This window comes from Chelmon rostratus, chromosome 16 (genome assembly GCF_017976325.1).
Source record: "Chelmon rostratus isolate fCheRos1 chromosome 16, fCheRos1.pri, whole genome shotgun sequence".
NCBI lineage: Eukaryota > Metazoa > Chordata > Actinopteri > Chaetodontiformes > Chaetodontidae > Chelmon > Chelmon rostratus.
Genome location: NC_055673.1, coordinates 1,089,151 through 1,107,026, shown reverse-complemented (window position 1 = coordinate 1,107,026; position 17,876 = coordinate 1,089,151). Strand labels below are relative to the sequence as shown.

At 41.5% G+C, this 17,876-nt stretch overlaps 1 protein-coding gene and 4 gene segments (V, D, J or C); 2 read left to right on the top strand and 3 right to left on the bottom strand.

The window, feature by feature from the left end:
- Positions 1-3,282: 3,282 nt before the first annotated feature.
- On the bottom strand, positions 3,283-3,877 carry LOC121619180. The segment is given in 2 exon segments: positions 3,283-3,714; positions 3,822-3,877. Coding segments are annotated over 2 exon segments (375 nt in total).
- A 520-nt stretch (positions 3,878-4,397) lies between these two features.
- LOC121619213 lies at positions 4,398-5,788 on the top strand. The segment is given in 2 exon segments: positions 4,398-4,450; positions 5,273-5,788. A coding segment is annotated over 1 exon segment (282 nt).
- A 1,300-nt stretch (positions 5,789-7,088) lies between these two features.
- Positions 7,089-8,258, bottom strand: LOC121619192. The segment is given in 2 exon segments: positions 7,089-7,993; positions 8,210-8,258. Coding segments are annotated over 2 exon segments (357 nt in total).
- A 2,828-nt stretch (positions 8,259-11,086) lies between these two features.
- Positions 11,087-15,463, bottom strand: LOC121619971. The gene is made up of 6 exons (XM_041955912.1): positions 15,415-15,463; positions 14,895-15,198; positions 13,686-13,773; positions 13,485-13,583; positions 11,630-11,687; positions 11,087-11,522 (listed from the first exon to the last, which is right to left on the bottom strand). The coding sequence occupies exons 1-6, from the start codon at positions 15,461-15,463 to the stop codon at positions 11,200-11,202; spliced, it is 921 nt and encodes a 306-aa protein (XP_041811846.1). The 3' UTR covers positions 11,087-11,199.
- Positions 12,554-13,963, top strand: LOC121619227. The segment is given in 2 exon segments: positions 12,554-12,631; positions 13,469-13,963. A coding segment is annotated over 1 exon segment (264 nt).
- Positions 15,464-17,876: the final 2,413 nt, after the last annotated feature.

Here is a 17,876-nt window from a genome sequence, read left to right as displayed (position 1 = left end):
TCTTCCAATCCATGTACCAGAAAAGCAATTTGTAGAGTGGGATAGATTAATGTCACAATACATCTGGCAAGGTAAAAGGGCCAGAATAAGGTACAGAACGCTGCAGTTGAAGAAGGCGAAAGGTGGACTAGGTCTTCCCAATCTACAGGCCTATTACCTTGCAGCTCAACTAAGACCGTTAGTATGTCTATGCTCTCCATCATACAATGCAGGATGGAAAGATATAGAAGGTACATCAGTGGAAGGAATACCTCTAATATCTGTGTTAATGGATAAAGAAGTACAAGAAAAGTTGATGATACCACAGGACTCAATGTTACGCACAATGTTAGACTGTTGGAAAAAGAAAATTTGTCAATTGTGGTGCGCCTTTGACTCAGCCTTTAAGCCAAATAAAAATGATGGGAGATTTAAAAGATGGATCTTGAAAGGATTAACCACCTATTATATATTTACCCAGAGGGGGGTGTTTCAGAGTTTTCAGGAACTTCAGAGGTCTAATGGGCTGGAAAAGGACGATTTCTACAGATACCTACAGGTTAGAACCTATTTTAATCAGAATATACAGAAAACTTGGGATTCAGCAGAACCAGGATTTTTTAATGTGTTTCTGTCCTTGTTAAAGTCAGGCTCATGCACTAAAGTTGTTTCCAGGCTATATAATGGTATTCTACTATCTAAACAGGGTGACACAAGCCATATTAGAAATAAATGGGAAAAAGAAGGAAATTTACTTATTTCAACTGAAAGCTGGGAAAAGATCTGCAAATTACAATGGACGATCTCAAGTTCCAACACATGGAGGGAATTTTGTTGGAAGAACATTGTTCGATTTTTTGTGACTCCTGCCCAGAAAAAACATCATGGTAGTGGAGGCACCTGCTGGAGACTCTGTGGGACAAATAATGCAAATCACTACCATATTTTCTGGGACTGTCCAGTGATCAAATCATTCTGGGAGCAGCTGAGTGAACATATCAATAATATTTTTACGAAAAAAATCCCTTGTAAGTTTGAAGCTCTGTACTTAGGAGACATTTCAGTTGATAACTGGACCCGGAAAGATAACAAACTGCTGTTAATGCTTTTGGCTGCAGGCAAAAAGACGATCACTAGAAACTGGTTAAAGCCCGAAGCACCTACAATTGAAGAATGGATCAATATTGTACAGGATATTTACACATTGGAGAAATTGACATTCACCCTCAAAGGCCAAAGGGAATCTTTTTTCAAGATCTGGTCAAAATGGACAGAATATATAAAACCTGTAATCTCTGTGAATTGAATTTGATTGTCATATGAAAGGTTGTCATGCCATACATTCCTGATTTGGTTTGTGTTAATATACACACTTTAATGTGTTTTTTTTTCTACTTCTTTTTCTGATGTGAATGATTGGAGGGGTTCCCCCACTCCCGCCCACATGTTATATTTGTTCTTTGTTATTAAAAAAATCTGGATTAGCATTTAACGATCCTGCATCCACAACGCTGATGTGGACATTAAATTGTATCGAGAAGTGAAGTTCTGTACCATCTGCTTTTCCAAATAAAAAATTTAATAAAAAAAAAAAAAAAAAGTGGGAGAGATAGAGAGGTAATTATCAGCAGGTGGGGCAGAAGTTACACACGCACACACATACACATTCAGACACATATATACCAGACACATCTCCATGTAGGAACTGGAGGACCCCGAGGCGTTCCCAGGCCAGCCAAGTGACATAGTCCCTCCAGCGTGTGGCCTCTTCCCAGTGGGGCATGCCCGGAACACCCTCCCAGGAAGGCATCCAGGAGGCATTCGGTAAAGATGCCCGAGCCACCTCAGCTGGCTCCTCTCGACGTGGAGGAGCGGCGGCTCTACTCTGAGCTCCTCCTGAGTGACAGAGCTCCTCACCCTATCTCTAAGGGAGTGCCCCACCACCCTGCGGAGGAAACTCATTTCAGCCGCTTGTATCCGAGATCTCGTTCTTTCGGTCATGACCCAAAGTTCATGACCATAGGTGAGGGTAGGAACGTAGATTGACTAGTAAATCGAGCGCTTTGCTTTTCGGCTCAGCTCCTCGGCTCAGCTCCTTCTTCACCATGAAGGACCGGTACAACGACCGCATTACTGCAGCCGCCGCACCGCATTTGATTAAAGCATTAAAGCTTTAATTGAACTTAACTTTGTTAAAGGTCCAATGTGAAGGATTTTGTGGCCTCTAATGATGATGTTTCAGATTGCAACCAGCTGAATACCTCTTGCCTCACCCTTTCATTTGCAAGCGTGTGAAACTTGGGACAAACGTTAAAGGTGCTGTCTAGTGCCAGTGTCTGTTTTGTCCATTCTGGGCCACTGTAGAAATGTGGCTGTGCAACATAGCGGTTTTCATGGAAGAGGATCCGCTCCATCTAGAGATATGAAGAGTTCATTCTCAGGTAACAAAAACACAACAAATCTTGTTTTCAGGTGATGATCCTTTTTTTTTTTGTTTATTGTTTAGTATATTTTATTGCCTTAGTATATTTTCATTCTGTTACATTTTTAATTGCTTTTACGAATATTTTTATTGCATGTTGGTTTATTTAATTTTATTGTAGTTATCTTAATTTTATTCTTTCTAATCTTCTTATCTTTCTAACTATCTGTTCCTAACATGGGGGTTGCAATGAAAATTTCATTGACATGCTCAATGACAATCAAGAATCTAGAATCTTGAATCTTGAATTTATTTAAAAATAATTAATAACATTATATGGGGGGGCAGCTGTGGCCTATAGCTTGTGGAAGTGGCTTGTGATCGGAAGGTCGCTGGTTCGATTCCCCACCTCTCAGCCCCTGAAAATAAACAACAAAAATTCACACATGGCTCAAGGAGCCCCCCAATGACAAGAATGGGAAACTAACAAGGCAGACGACTGTAGTTGACACCCAAGGGTTGCACCCTACCCCGCCCTAATGGGGGATCGTTTGCCTTACAACAGAGTGATGCCATCCTCGGTTTTGGGGGTTGGCGTCACTCAGAGGATAAATACTTCAACCTAACACCATTTCATTGGACTAGAGCTGTCCTCTTTAGTCTGGTACGCATGAACTGATGAAGCCTGCTCGGATCAGAGGCGAAACGTCTTCTAAGACAAACTGACGAGGTCCAGTTGCGAACGATTGAATGCCATAAAGCTTACAATGACCTGGATGAATGAGAATATTCACAGGCACAAAGTGTGGAAGATCTTTAACAAAGTGTGTGTGTGTGTGTGTGTGTGTGTGTGTGTGTGTGTGTGTGTGTGTGTGTGTGTGTGTGTGTGTCCTCAGTGAAGTGTATCAGTCTCTGTTGTAGCTTCCAGCTGCAGCAGTCAGTTCAGTTTCTGTTCAGTCTGACTGAGGGAGGTTTTTGTACGACTCTTTTTCACTGTGTGAACAACCACTGACTGTTGATATAATGAAAACTCTGACAGTAGTAAACTGCTGCATCTTCAGTCTGGACTCCACTGATGGTCAGAGTGAAGTCAGTGTTTGATCCACTGCCTGTAAAACGATCTGGAATCCCTGATTCTCGAGTGTCAGCATAGTAAATGAGCAGTTTAGGAGCTTCTCCATCTTTCTTTTGGTACCAGTTCAAATAGTACCCATCATAAACCTCTGGACTGGTCTTACAGTTGATGGTGACGGAGCCTCCCAGAGCAGACCTCACTGCTCCAGGCTGAGTCACTGTGATCTGGCCTCTGGACTCTGAGGATACAGACACACAAACATAAAGCAGCGTCACGGTTTTGTCGGCTTCATTTCAGACAGACGGACGTTCATAGAGGAGAGGACTCTGATCCTCTGGACTTTACCTGTGAAGCAGCAGCAGAGGAGAGTCCAGATGAGGACGCCGATCAGAGTCATGTTTTTGATGAGGAGGATTTCTGTGGCTTCTGTTGTCATGAAGGACAGCTGTCAGTCATCCAGTGTTCAACCCTCAGGACTATAAACTCTCCCAGAGCACTGGAGCATGGTGCTGCTGATGCAAAGTGGCTCTCTATGGAAATGCTCTGACTGACTCCAACAGGGACTTGGATTAGTCTGATGATGCTGCTGATCAGTGGATCAATCACTTTATCAGAGCATTGATAAACAGTCAGTGATCATTTTAAAGTTGATTTGGTTTGAGGACTCTGGATTCATTTTCTTTCACAATGTTTTGTTTTAATTTAATGCGAGAACAAATTAAATGTGACTTTTAGACAGACGTAAAAATAAAAACATAAAAATGTGATGAATTGTGATCAGTCGTGTCACAGTTTGATCAATATAAGATGAAATAGTTCATTCTTTCAACAGCTGGAAGTGTTCATGTTGAGTTTGTTGTGTTCACAGTCAGAGAGCCGTGTCTCTCTGCAGTGAGAGGTTTTTGTACGACGACTCAGTCAGTTTGTATCACTGTGGTTGACTTTTGGTGGAGGAACCAGACTGGACGTTGGAAGTAAGTTTCTGCTCAAATATTAAATATTGTTTCATCAGTAAATGTTTGAATTCATGTGTCTGAACATTTGCAGTAACTTGAACTTTTGATCGGACGGATCAAAATCACTTTAAAGACTCAGTTTTATTGTCCGTTTCTGCTGTTTAACCTTGAAGCTGAACTCAAAGCAGCTTCACTCAACTTCTCTTGAAACGTTTCATTTCATTTGTGAAATGTGAACCGTTTGAAGTGTCGGAACGATGAAACGACAACACTCGTACTTTTCACACGTGTGTAAATTTGCTCTTTGATTCTCATTTTAAAGCGTTTTGAATTTGAGTAAAAATCATTTTGAATGAAGATGCCTTTAAATCTCTGATCTGCTCAAACGGCTCAAAATGTCTTTTTGAAATAATGTTGACAGCTCTCTGATGGTCCTGGCTTATTTTTGGCTGATAATATCGTTGGATCTCATCAACTTCTGAGAGTTTCCACAGTAAATGTTTTTGTATAAATGTATCAGGACTCTGAATGAAATCACAGACGACTGAAAATATCTTCAAACTGTATTTTCTTGTTTTCTTCAAAAAGTCTAAAAGAGGTTTTTGTGTTTTAAAATGTCAATCAGATTGTTTTATTTCTCGTGCAGTTTGATATATTTCAGGTCATATGAGGACTCTTTCTGTGCTGATGTGCATGAGAGGTTTCTTAAAGGGAAGTGAAACAATGTGTGAGTGAGTGACTGGTGGAGCAGAAAAACCACCTGACAGAAACTCTCACACAGTAAAGGTGTTCAGGTGTCTGCTGTTTGATTGACAGCCGTGTGGTCCCCGTGTCTCCTAGGTGACGTCCGTCCCACCCTGACGGTGCTGCCCCCCTCCAGTGAGGAGCTGCGGCAGGGGAAGGCCACACTCATGTGTCTGGCCAACAAGGGCTTCCCCTCAGACTGGACTCTGTCCTGGAAGGTGGACGGCAGCAGCAGCAGCAGCAGCAGCAGCAGCAGCAGCAGCAGCAGCTGGGAGGAGAGCAGGAGCCCCGGGGTGCTGCAGAGGGACGGCCACTACAGCTGGAGCAGCACCCTGAGGCTCCCTGCAGACCAGTGGGGGAAGGTGGGCTCTGTGACCTGCGAGGCCACCCAGGGCTCCCAGACTCCTCTCTCAGAGACGCTGAGGAGAGATCAGTGTTCCCAGTCCTGACCTGCCTCACTGAGACTCTGCTACTGGTTTTACTCTGCTACTGCTCTCACTCTGCACTCTGTCTCTGTCTGTTATCTGACAAATAGAAATATTCACTAGATTGTTGCAACGTTTCAATATTATTTCAGTGTTTGCAGAAAATAAAGACGTGTTCTTCAAATCACTTGTTTGAATATTTATTATCTCCAAAGTGTTTTCAGAAATGTTCTTTTAATAGTTGCAGTGATGCTATTTAACCAAAAACATTTTAAAAGATGTATTTTTTCCTTGATGACTTTATAAATTATGTTTCACATCACATCATGTGTTTCCATATACACTGATTATCAAAGAGTTAATAAACTCAGACAAAAGTCCTCATCATTTTTGATTCGTGCAAATCAGTGATGGTGAGGACTGTCATGCTGTTGTTGCTTTGGGTTTATCTGAAGAACATGCACTGTCCTTCAAGTCAAACTATAAAAGCATGAAAAACATTTTCTAAAGAAGAATTGTATCATCAGCATAAAGAGAAACCAAATTCTTGTGAACTCAAATTTATCCCTGAAACTCTTCACATCAGGGGTCACCAACCCGGTGACCAGGGGGCACCAGGTCGCCCGCAGCATCCACATCAGTCGCCCGGAAGCCAGTTCTTAAAATAGCACTAATCACGAATTAGCTCTGTCTAAAATTTTATTTAATTGTTTTGCTATTCTTTTTGAATTACATCTACAGTGATGTGATTTAAAAACGAACACATAAAAACGTAAAAAACATGTCTATCATAAAAAAAGTTTAATATACGAACTCTGACGTAGTCTGGGTCGGAGGTCAGTCTAGTGCGCATGACAAACCGGCTTTGCTGAGATGAGCTCGTGAGCGCTGCAAAGATGAGGAGAAAAACGCGTTTTCTACCCACAAAAACAGCAGAAAAAAGGAAGAAAACTTCATCATCATCACCGTGAATGGGAGGAAGAGTTCTTTTTTACTAACGTGAAAGACAACTGCGTGTGTCTCATTTGCGGTGCGACTGTGGCGACGGCTAAGCGGCACAACGTGGAGAGACACTTCAGTACATGTCACAAAAGCTACCATGCTAACTACCCACCAGGCAGCCGATTTTTGTTAAATCTTGCATAATTGATAATTTGTACAAACATGGTTCAGAGTTTATGATTTGATAAAAACTGTTAGTGGCTCGTAAAAATTGAAAAAGATTTCCTGCAAAATGTTGTGGAAGTGATAATTTGAAAATGAAACAATTGGATATTGCATATTGAAATGTATCTGTTTCCAACCTTGTTTAATCATTCTGAATAACTATTGTGATGGATCATCAGTGTCTTCACATAGAATATCATTAATAATAATATAAAATTAAAGGAACACTGTGTAACTTTGTTATTTCAGAAGTGTATTATCAAAGTGTAGCCCTTTGCATTACTCAGTGCCCTTGAAGTAGCTCTTAGTTTCAAAAAGGTTGGTGACCCCTGCTTTCAATCCTGCTTCTGCTGAAGATCCACAAACACAAAGACAAATGAAAGATGGAAAAAGATGAAAGTGTTACTGAATTCCACACTTCATAAATCATTGGTCTCAGTCATTAAATACAATTTTGCTGAACTAAAATAAAATGAATAAAACATGTTTGAGAGATGATTCGTATTTTTGTAAAAAAAATTGAAATATCGTTGAGGTATAAATTTATGCTATTATTTATGAATGTTTGAGTTTCTATAACAGGCGGTAAGTCATTAAACTAATGTCAACAAGCTTAGTGTTCATTTGTCAGCACACTGCATCGAATTAACTTTTCAAAGAAGTGAAATCATAGTTCAAGAGTTTCATCAGTATCATCCTGCTGCTTCAATGTGCAACAAGATGTTTCAAACCCTGTTTGAGTGAATACATTAAAAATATAACTTTTTGTTATGTACAGTGTATTTAATGTTCAAATATTCAAAGTGAATTATTATTAACTACTTATTTTTAGTAAAGCCTTTAGTTTTAGTTTGAGTGCAGCTGTTGATTCAGATCAGTTCCTCTCCAGCTGAGGGAGGTTTTTGTACGACGTTGTATCACTGTGTGAACGGGCTGCTGTAACCCTGCTGACAGTAGTAAACTCCTGAATCTTCAGCCTGAACTCCACTGATGGTCAGAGTGAAGTCAGTCCCATATCCACTTCCACTGAAACGACCTGGAACTCCAGACTGACGGCTTGTAGCATAATAAATCAGGAGTTTAGGAGCTTCTCCAGGTTTCTGAAGGTACCAGTGGAGTGAGCTACTAACATCTGAACTGGTTTTACATCTGATGGAGACAGTCTGTCCTGGAACAACAGACTGAGATTCAGGAGACTGAGTCAGGGTGATTTGTCCTGATGAACCTGTAAAACATGAAAAACAGGAGAAGGGTTATTGAGACAAATCCAGCTTGGAGGAAGATGATCACCATCAGAACAGAAGAGCATCATTTCTTTAACATGGAGAATAGATGGAAGAAGGTCAATGCTGCTTGTTTCAGTGTTTCTCCATCACAGCAGAACATGATTGTGGTGAAGCTGGTTGCATCCTGAAGCCAAGTTTTCAGAAGAGAGTCTCACCCTGAACCAGGAGCCCCAGGGTGGCCAGCAGTAGAACCAGTGAGCTCATGATGGTGCTGCCGGTGTGTGAGTGGCTCTGAAAGGCCTGGACAGCCACTGATCAACACTGGCCTCTTAACGGCTGGGAGCAGAGAGGCAGGACACATATGCAAACACACAGAGTCAGTGAACTGTAGCTCAACATGTCATGATGTTTCCTCCTCACTGCTGGAACAACTGACTATTCAAATCATCCCCATTAGAATTAAAGAGACTCAGGTTGCTGTACAGTAACTGCAAAGTCATCTCAAAAACAACACTTTCCTTTTATCTACTGAGCCATTTAATAGTCTTATTGTGATAAACGTCTGTTTTACAAGAGGAATCTGGATGAGAAGCCAACTTGAAAATAGTCTTATTAGTGGCACGAGGCAACACAAGAGCCACTCGCCTCTATAACTCAAAGAGCTATAGAGGTGAGTGGCTGGAGCGTAGCTCGATCCACTATTGTGATCCCGCGCGTTTTTTTCTTCCCGTTTTTCATCTTCCGCCAGAATTTCGGCACGTAACTAGTCCCGCACGTTTGAGAAAACCCTCGCAAACTATATATTAAAACATGCGGCTTGATCGGGTGTGTTGTCTTCTATAGCTCTTTCGTTAATATTCGCAAAAAACTGCAAAGAATTTCCCATAATAACTGAATGGGAAATTTCCTCAAATTTCAGCCTGTTTCAATTGTCCGCTGCTTCGCCATACTTTCTCCTAGAGACTTCATTCAAACTTTAAAACGTAGATAATTTTGTCGGGTCGAAATGAACCCCGGCACATTTTTTGATATCTCTTACGGTTTTCGAGCTATGACCATCTGAAGACCATAAAGTTTCTCAAAAAAGGCTCAGAATTTCTCCCTCTAGAGTGGATGACATCATCAGTTAGAGTGAAAGAGCCAGTGAGAAATCGCCTGAAATTTTTTTCTAAAATTGCCGTAAAAACCAAACGGTGAATAGGAGACACATAATTTTTGGATCTTTTTGTAGATAAACCTTTCTTCTCTCCTCAAAGTTCAATTTTAAAGGGTTAGCCCCCACCAAATTTAAATAAAGAGGGATCTTGCACTAGCTGCCCTGCTCTGCTGCTCCATTTAAACCCATACAATCTCCTGTTTTCTGAGTCGCAGCCTGCCGGAGTGTGTCTTTTCAAATCGACCATTTAGTCATTTTTCTAAAGAATATCTGGACATAAAACACACGTACATCTGGCCCAGACTTGTCTGCATATCACAGTGTAATCGTTTTTTTGATAGCAGCTACCGTTTTGTCACAATCACAAGTTGTTCGGAAGAAACCAACAGCGAAAAAGTGGCTGATCACGAACAGGTAAAAAGTGGGAGAGTTAGAGAGGTAATTATCAGCAGGTGGGGCAGAAGTTACACATGCACACACATACACATTCAGACACACATATACCAGACACATCTCCATGTCGGAACTGGTTTGGCTGCTTGTTCAAAATACTTGGGACAATTTGATAAATGTGTAGTTCAAGCAGACACACACACACAAACAGACGAAGACACACACATACGCAGTCACACACAACAACAGATACATACACATAGACACAGTCACACACAAATACAGTTAAATACACACAGACAGCCTCATATACATACACAGACAAAACACCTTTAGCTCTATTAGAGCCATTAGCATTAGCGCCGTTAGCATTAGAGCTTTTAGCTCTGCTAGCTCAATTAGCTCTGCTAGCTCAATTAGCTCTGCTAGCTCAATTAGAAATGTTAGCTCTGTTAGCGCTAGGGCCGTTAGCTCTATTGGCGCCGTTAACTCTGTTAGCTCCATTAGTGTTCGCTCCGTTAAATCTGTTAGCTCCATTAGCGTTAGCGCTGTTAACTCTGTTAGCATTAGCTCTATTAGTGCCATTAGGTGTTAGCTCCGTTAGCGTTAGCTCTTTTAGCTCTGTTAGCATTAGCACCGTTAGCTCTATTAGCGCCATTAGGTGTTAGCTCCGTTAGTGTTATCTCTGTTAGCTCCATTAGCTATTTTACCGCTGTTAGCGTTAGCGCAGTTAGCTCTGTTATTAAAAGGAAACTTTGGATGATCATAGAGATGGTTCATTTCCATTAAATTTATTAATGTTTATTGATTCAGTTAATAAGACCAGCAGCCCCCTCGTGCCACTGTCAAAAATTTCGGCAGCGCCGCAATTGTCTAGTTCTACGATTACAATTGCTGTCTACAGACGGGAATCTAATGAGATTGTCATGTTTGATTTCAGTTACAATCAGATTTGATGGTATTGAAAATGTGCTCACATGCTGGAAATACAGATGGTTTTACCGATCTATGCAGCTGAGGGAAGAATGAAAAATGCCAACAGAGGCCATAAGGACATTAATGTCTTGTAAACGTTGTGTTAAAGGTCCAGTGTGAAGGATGTTGTGGCATCCAATCATGAGGCTTCAGATTGCAACCAGCTGAATACCTCTTGTCTCACCCTTTCATTTGCAAGCGTGTATGAATCCTGACGGTGGCTGTGAAACTTGGGACAAACATTAAAGGTGCTGTCTAGAGCCAGTGTCTGTTTTGTCCATTCTGGGCCACTGTAGAAATGTGGCTGTGCAACATAGCGGTTTTCATGGAAGAGGACCCGCTCCCTCTGGAGATATAAAGAGCTCAATATAAGACAACAAAAACATAATTATTCTTATTTCAGGTGATTGTACACAAATTTAAACTTAATTGTTCATATTATATTCCACTTCTGCCAGTTGATTCACATAAATCTTAAAAACTGCTCATTCTAATAAAGTGAATGTATTATCAAAGAAAGAGACGATGAAGTTTGGAATATATTTAACAAACTGTGTGTGTGTGTGTGTGTGTGTGTGTGTCCTCAGTGAAGTGTATCAGTCTCTGTTGTAGCTTCCAGCTGCAGCAGTCAGTTCAGTTTCTGTTCAGTCTGACTGAGGGAGGTTTTTGTACGACTCTTTTTCACTGTGTGAACACAACCTGACTGTTGATATAATGAAAACTCTGACAGTAGTAAACTGCTGCATCTTCAGTCTGGACTCCACTGATGGTCAGAGTGAAGTCAGTGTTTGATCCACTGCCTGTAAAACGATCTGGAATCCCTGATGCTCGGCTGTTAGCATAGTAAATGAGCAGTTTAGGAGTTTCTCCATCTTTCTGTTGGTACCAGTGTAAATAGCTCCCACCATAAACCCCTGGACTGGTCTTACAGTTGATGGTGACGGACTCTCCCAGAGCAGACCTCACTGCTCCAGGCTGAGTCACTGTGATCTGGCCTCTGGACTCTGAGGATACAGACACACAAACATAAAGCAGCGTCACGGTTTTGTCGGCTTCATTTCAGACAGACGGACGTTCATAGAGGAGAGGACTCTGATCCTCTGGACTTTACCTGTGAAGCAGCAGCAGAGGAGAGTCCAGATGAGGACGCCGATCAGAGTCATGTTTTTGATGAGGAGGATTTCTGTGGCTTCTGTTGTCATGAAGGACAGCTGTCAGTCATCCAGTGTTCAACCCTCAGGACTATAAACTCTCCCAGAGCACTGGAGCATGGTGCTGCTGATGCAAAGTGGCTCTCTATGGAAATGCTCTGACTGACTCCAACAGGGACTTGGATTAGTCTGATGATGCTGCTGATCAGTGGATCAATCACTTTATCAGAGCATTGATAAACAGTCAGTGATCATTTTAATGTTGGTTTGGTTTGAGGACTCTGGATTCATTTTCTTTCACAATGTTTTGTTTTAATTTAATGCGAGAACAAATTAAATGTGACTTTTAGACAGACGTAAAAATAAAAACATAAAAATGTGATGAATTGTGATCAGTCGTGTCACAGTTTGATCAATATAAGATGAAATAGTTCATTCTTTCAACAGCTGGAAGTGTTCATGTTGAGTTTGTTGTGTTCACAGTCAGAGAGCCGTGTCTCTCTGCAGTGAGAGGTTTTTGTACGACGACTCAGTCGGTTTGTATCACTGTGGTACACGTTCGGTGGAGGAACCAGACTGGAACTTGGAAGTAAGTTCAGTTTTTGATGGATTTTTTTCGATTGTCAGCAAATTTTTCTTGTCTGTAAATAAATTTTGTTTAGAAATCTAAATTTGTGATTTTCCATCTTCACTTCTATTTTCTCTCAGTTGCAGTTTTAAGTGCAGTTTTGTGTTTGAAATGAAATCATGACTGTAAATAATATAATGACTCGGTGCAGAGGAGAAGTCTCGTATTTAAATCTTTAGATGAAAGTGGAAACTTGAGTTCTTGTAGTTTAAGTTTTGTCAGACAAAGTCAGAGAGCCGTGTCTCTCTGCAGTGAGAGGTTTTTGTACGGCGACTCAGTCAGTTTGTATCACTGTGGTGGACTTTTGGTGGAGGAACCAGACTGGACGTTGGAAGTAAGTTTCTGCTCAAATATTAAATATTGTTTCATCAGTAAATGTTTGAATTCATGTGTCTGAACATTTGCAGTAACTTGAACTTTTGATCGGACGGATCAAAATCACTTTAAAGACTCAGTTTTATCGTCCGTTTCTGCTGTTTAACCTTGAAGCTGAACTCAAAGCAGCTTCACTCAACTTCTCTTGAAACGTTTCGTTTCATTTGTGAAATGTGAACCGTTTGAAGTGTCGGAACGATGAAACGACAACACTCGTACTTTTCACATGTGTGTAAATTTGCTCTTTGATTCTCATTTTAAAGCGTTTTGAATTTGAGTAAAAATCATTTTGAATGAAGATGAAAATGTTCAAAATGCCTTTAAATCTCTGATCTGCTCAAACGGCTCAAAATGTCTTTTTGAAATAATGTTGACAGCTCTCTGATGGTCCTGGCTTATTTTTGGCTGATAATATCGTTGGATCTCATCAACTTCTGAGAGTTTCCACAGTAAATGTTTTTGTATAAATGTATCAGGACTCTGAATGAAATCACAGACGACTGAAAATATCTTCAAACTGTATTTTCTTGTTTTCTTCAAAAAGTCTAAAAGAGGTTTCTGTGTTTTAAAATGTCAATCAGATTGTTTTATTTCTAGTGCAGTTTGATATATTTCAGGTCATATGAGGACTCTTTCTGTGCTGATGTGCATGAGAGGTTTCTTAAAGGGAAGTGAAACAATGTGTGAGTGAGTGACTGGTGGAGCAGAAAAACCACCTGACAGAAACTCTCACACAGTAAAGGTGTTCAGGTGTCTGGTGTTTGATTGACAGCCGTGTGGTCCCCGTGTCTCCTAGGTGACGTCCGTCCCACCCTGACGGTGCTGCCCCCCTCCAGTGAGGAGCTGCGGCAGGGGAAGGCCACGCTCATGTGTCTGGCCAACAAGGGCTTCCCCTCAGACTGGACTCTGTCCTGGAAGGTGGACGGCAGCAGCAGCAGCAGCAGCAGCAGCTGGGAGGAGAGCAGGAGCCCCGGGGTGCTGCAGAGGGACGGCCACTACAGCTGGAGCAGCACCCTGAGGCTCCCTGCAGACCAGTGGGGGAAGGTGGGCTCTGTGACCTGCGAGGCCACCCAGGGCTCCCAGACTCCTCTCTCAGAGACGCTGAGGAGAGACCAGTGTTCCCAGTCCTGACCTGCCTCACTGAGACTCTGCTACTGGTTTTACTCTGCTACTGCTCTCACTCTGCACTCTGTCTCTGTCTGTTATTTGACAAATAGAAATATTCACTAGATTGTTGCAACGTTTCAATATTATTTCAGTGTTTGCAGAAAATAAAGACGTGTTCTTCAAATCACTTGTTTGAATATTTATTATCTCCAAAGTGTTTTCATAAATGTTATTTTAATAGTTGCAGTGATGCTATTTAACCAAAAACATTTTAAAACATGTATTTTTTCCTTGATGACTTTATAAATTATGTTTCACATCACATCATGTGTTTCCATATACACTGATTATCAAAGAGTTAATAAACTCAGACAAAAGTCCTCATCATTTTTGATTCGTGCAAATCAGTGATGGTGAGGACTGTCATGCTGTTGTTGCTTTGGGTTTATCTAAAGAACATGCACTGTCCTTCAAGTCAAACTATAAAAGCATGAAAAACATTTTCTAAAGAAGAATTGTATCATCAGCGTAAAGAGAAACCAAATTCTTGTGAACTAAAATTTATCCCTGAAACTCTTCACATCCTGCTTCTGCTGAAGATCCACAAACACAAAAACAAATGAAAGATGGAAAAAGATGAAAGTGTTACTAAAATACATACTTCATAAATTATTTTGGTCTAAATCATAAAATACAAATTTGTTGGACAAAAAATGAAAACAATTAAATATGTTATAGATGTGATTAGTATTTTTACAACATGAATGAAATATTACTGAGATGACATTTTATCATCCAGTAAATTAATATTTTAGTTTCTATGAAAAATGGAAAGAAATAAAATTAATATCTACAAATTGATTTTCCACATGTCATCATACTCCAGGGAATGACCTGATCAAAGAAGTGAAATATTACTTCAACAGTATGATCAGTATCAAACCTTGTTTGTATGAAAACATTAAAAGTATAACTTTTTGTTATGTACAGTATATTTAATGTTCAAATATGAACTATTTATTTTAGTAAAGCCTTTAGTTTTAGTTTGAGTGCAGCTGTTGATTCAGATCAGTTCCTCTCCAGCTGAGGGAGGTTTTTGTACGACGTTGTATCACTGTGTGAACGGGCTGCTGTTACTCTGCTGACAGTCGTAAACTCCTGAATCTTCAGCCTGAACTCCACTGATGGTCAGACTGTAGTCAGTCCCAGATCCACTTCCACTGAAACGACCTGGAACTCCAGACTGACGGCTTGAAGCTGCATAAATCAGGAGTTTAGGAGCTTCTCCAGGTTTCTGAAGGTACCAGCTCAGCCAGCCACTAACGCTTGAACTGGTTTTACATCTGATGGAGACAGTCTGTCCTGGAACAACAGACTGAGATTCAGGAGACTGAGTCAGGGTGATTTGTCCTGATGAACCTGGAAAACATGAAAAACAGGAGAAGGGTTATTGAGACAAATCCAGCTTGGAGGAAGATGATCACCATCAGAACAGAAGAGCATCATTTCTTTAACATGGAGAATAGATGGAAGAAGGTCAATGCTGCTTGTTTCAGTGTTTCTCCATCACAGCAGAACATGATTGTGGGGAAGCTGGTTGCATCCTGAAGCCAAGTTTTCAGAAGAGAGTCTCACCCTGAACCAGGAGCCCCAGGGTGGCCAGCAGTAGAACCAGTGAGCTCATGATGGTGCTGCCGGTGTGTGAGTGGCTCTGAAAGGCCTGGACAGCCACTGATCAACACTGGCCTCTTAACGGCTGGGAGCAGAGAGGCAGGACACATATGCAAACACACAGAGTCAGTGAACTGTAGCTGTCCTCAACATGTCATGATGTTTCCTCCTCACTGCTGGAACAACTGACTATTCAAATCATCCCCATGTAGAATTAAAGAGACTCAGGTTGCTGTACAGTAACTGCAAAGTCATCTCAAAAACAACACTTTCCTTTTATCTACTGAGCCATTTAATAGTCTCATTGTGATAAACGTCTGTTTTACAAGAGGGATCTGGCTGAGAAGCCAGCTTGAAAATAGTCTTATTAGTGGCACGAGGCAGGGCAAGAGAGCATAGCGAGCATAGCTCGAGCCACTATTGTTGTCCCGCGTGTTTTCTACCCATTTCGACCATTTAGTCATTTTTCTAAAGAATATCTGGACATAAAACACACATACGTCTGGCCCAGACTTGTCTGCATCTCACAGTGTAATCGTTTTTTTGATAGCAGCTACGGTTTTGTCACAATCACAAGTTGTTTAGAAGAAACCGACAGCGAAAAAGTGGCTGTTTAGGAACAGGTAAGAAGTGGGAGAGATGACTTCCGGCCGGAACATCGTAGAGATGGCAGCTCGGTAAAGAGGCTCCCGAGAGAACCGGAGAAATTACAGAAATACTCCCATTTAGCTGAGTGAAATAACACTATGAAAAGCGTAGAGAGGGGGTAAGACGGTTAACATAGCCCCAACTATTATATAACATTCTGGAGAGGAAAAGACGAGAAGTTATACAGCAACAAAAGCTACAGCTAACGCTACGTTGTGATACGCTAGCGGTTAAGTGTGGAAGTAATGGCTAGCCTAGAAATATTACTACAAGAACTGAGAGGGTTTCGTCAGGAGAACAAAGAACAGCTGATAACTATCAAGGAGGAAATTAAGAAAGTGAACGAAAGAATTAATGAAGTCGAGGAGCGGCTGGAGAAAACTGAGGAAAGAACGCAAAACACGGAGGAAGTGATAGCGGAGCTGCTAAAATTGCACGTGAAGCTGGAGGATAAGCTAGTAGACCTGGAGAGCCGGTCTCGGTGAGAGAATGTCAGGATCTATGGTGTTCCGGAGGGGTCTGAGAAGGACTCGGACTCGATGATTGCATTTGTGGAAACTTTGCTGAGAGAGGGGCTCGGACTGGATGACGACGGGGAAGACCTGCAGATAGAGAGAGCGCATCGGGCGCTGGGACCGCAGCCGCTGGAGGGCGCACCGCCACGCTCAATAGTGGTGAGGTTTTTGAGCTTTAAAAGGAAAGAGTCCGTACTTCGCAAAGCTTGGCAACAAAACTGATAATTCTGGATCATGACTACCCACCAGCCATCCACAGAAAGCGCAGAGAGTATATGGAGGTTCGGAGGGTCCTGAAAGAGAATGGGGTCCTGTTTCAGAGCCTCTTTCCAGCAAGGCTGCGAGTGCGATACCAAGAAGGGTCCAGAACCTACGACTCCATGGAGGAAGCGACTGAGGATTTGGCCAAAAAAGGGTACAAGGTAAAAGTCATCAGATCACCAGATTCCCTGAAGGAGCAGATTGAGCGGCTGTCCTGGAGCAGGAAGGAGGGGAAATCAAAGAAAGGCACCTCCAGCTCTGCAAGAGGAGAAATCTACAAAGAGAAGCTCCGGGCATTCAGGAGAACATCACCTCCAGCTACTTAAGATCAGAAAGATTCATCGTTTCTACTCCTGGGTTATGCCATCTCAGAATTAAGTCTGCAGAGGGCTGTGTTAAGGACGATGGTGTTATAAAAAGGTTTGTCTGGGTTTACTCTTAACTGGGCTGCTGACATTTGGAAGGGCCCTCCCTTATAGACTTAGGAGGACTTTCTCTTTTGGGGCTGTCTTCAAGAAGCTCAACAGGGTCTAATTAGCAGACCCCAGCTTTGGAAGCCTTACTTGTTCTGTTAGTTATGGTTCTTGTAAGTATGTATGTTCTTGTTTTATCTGTTAACATTTTGTTAGTTCCAGTGGGCTGGAGGGGGCTCTCCAATGTTATTAGTGAAATGGAGGATAAAATTACATAGATGGAGCAGACACAAATAAAGGTTGTTTCATTTAATATAAATGGCATGCATAACCCGATAAAGAGATGGAAAGTTCTGTCAAAACTAAAGAAAGATAAGATTCAAATAGCAATGTTGCAGGAATCCCACCTAGATGATTCTGAACATGCTAAGTTGAATAGGATGGGGTTTAAATCTGTGTATTTTTCTTCACATGACTCGGGGAGGCGAAGAGGGGTGGCGATTTTAATATCGAGTGCTTTGCATTATGAACATATTGCAGAACATAAAGACAAGGAAGGTAGATTTGTTTTAATTACAGGGAAAATTGA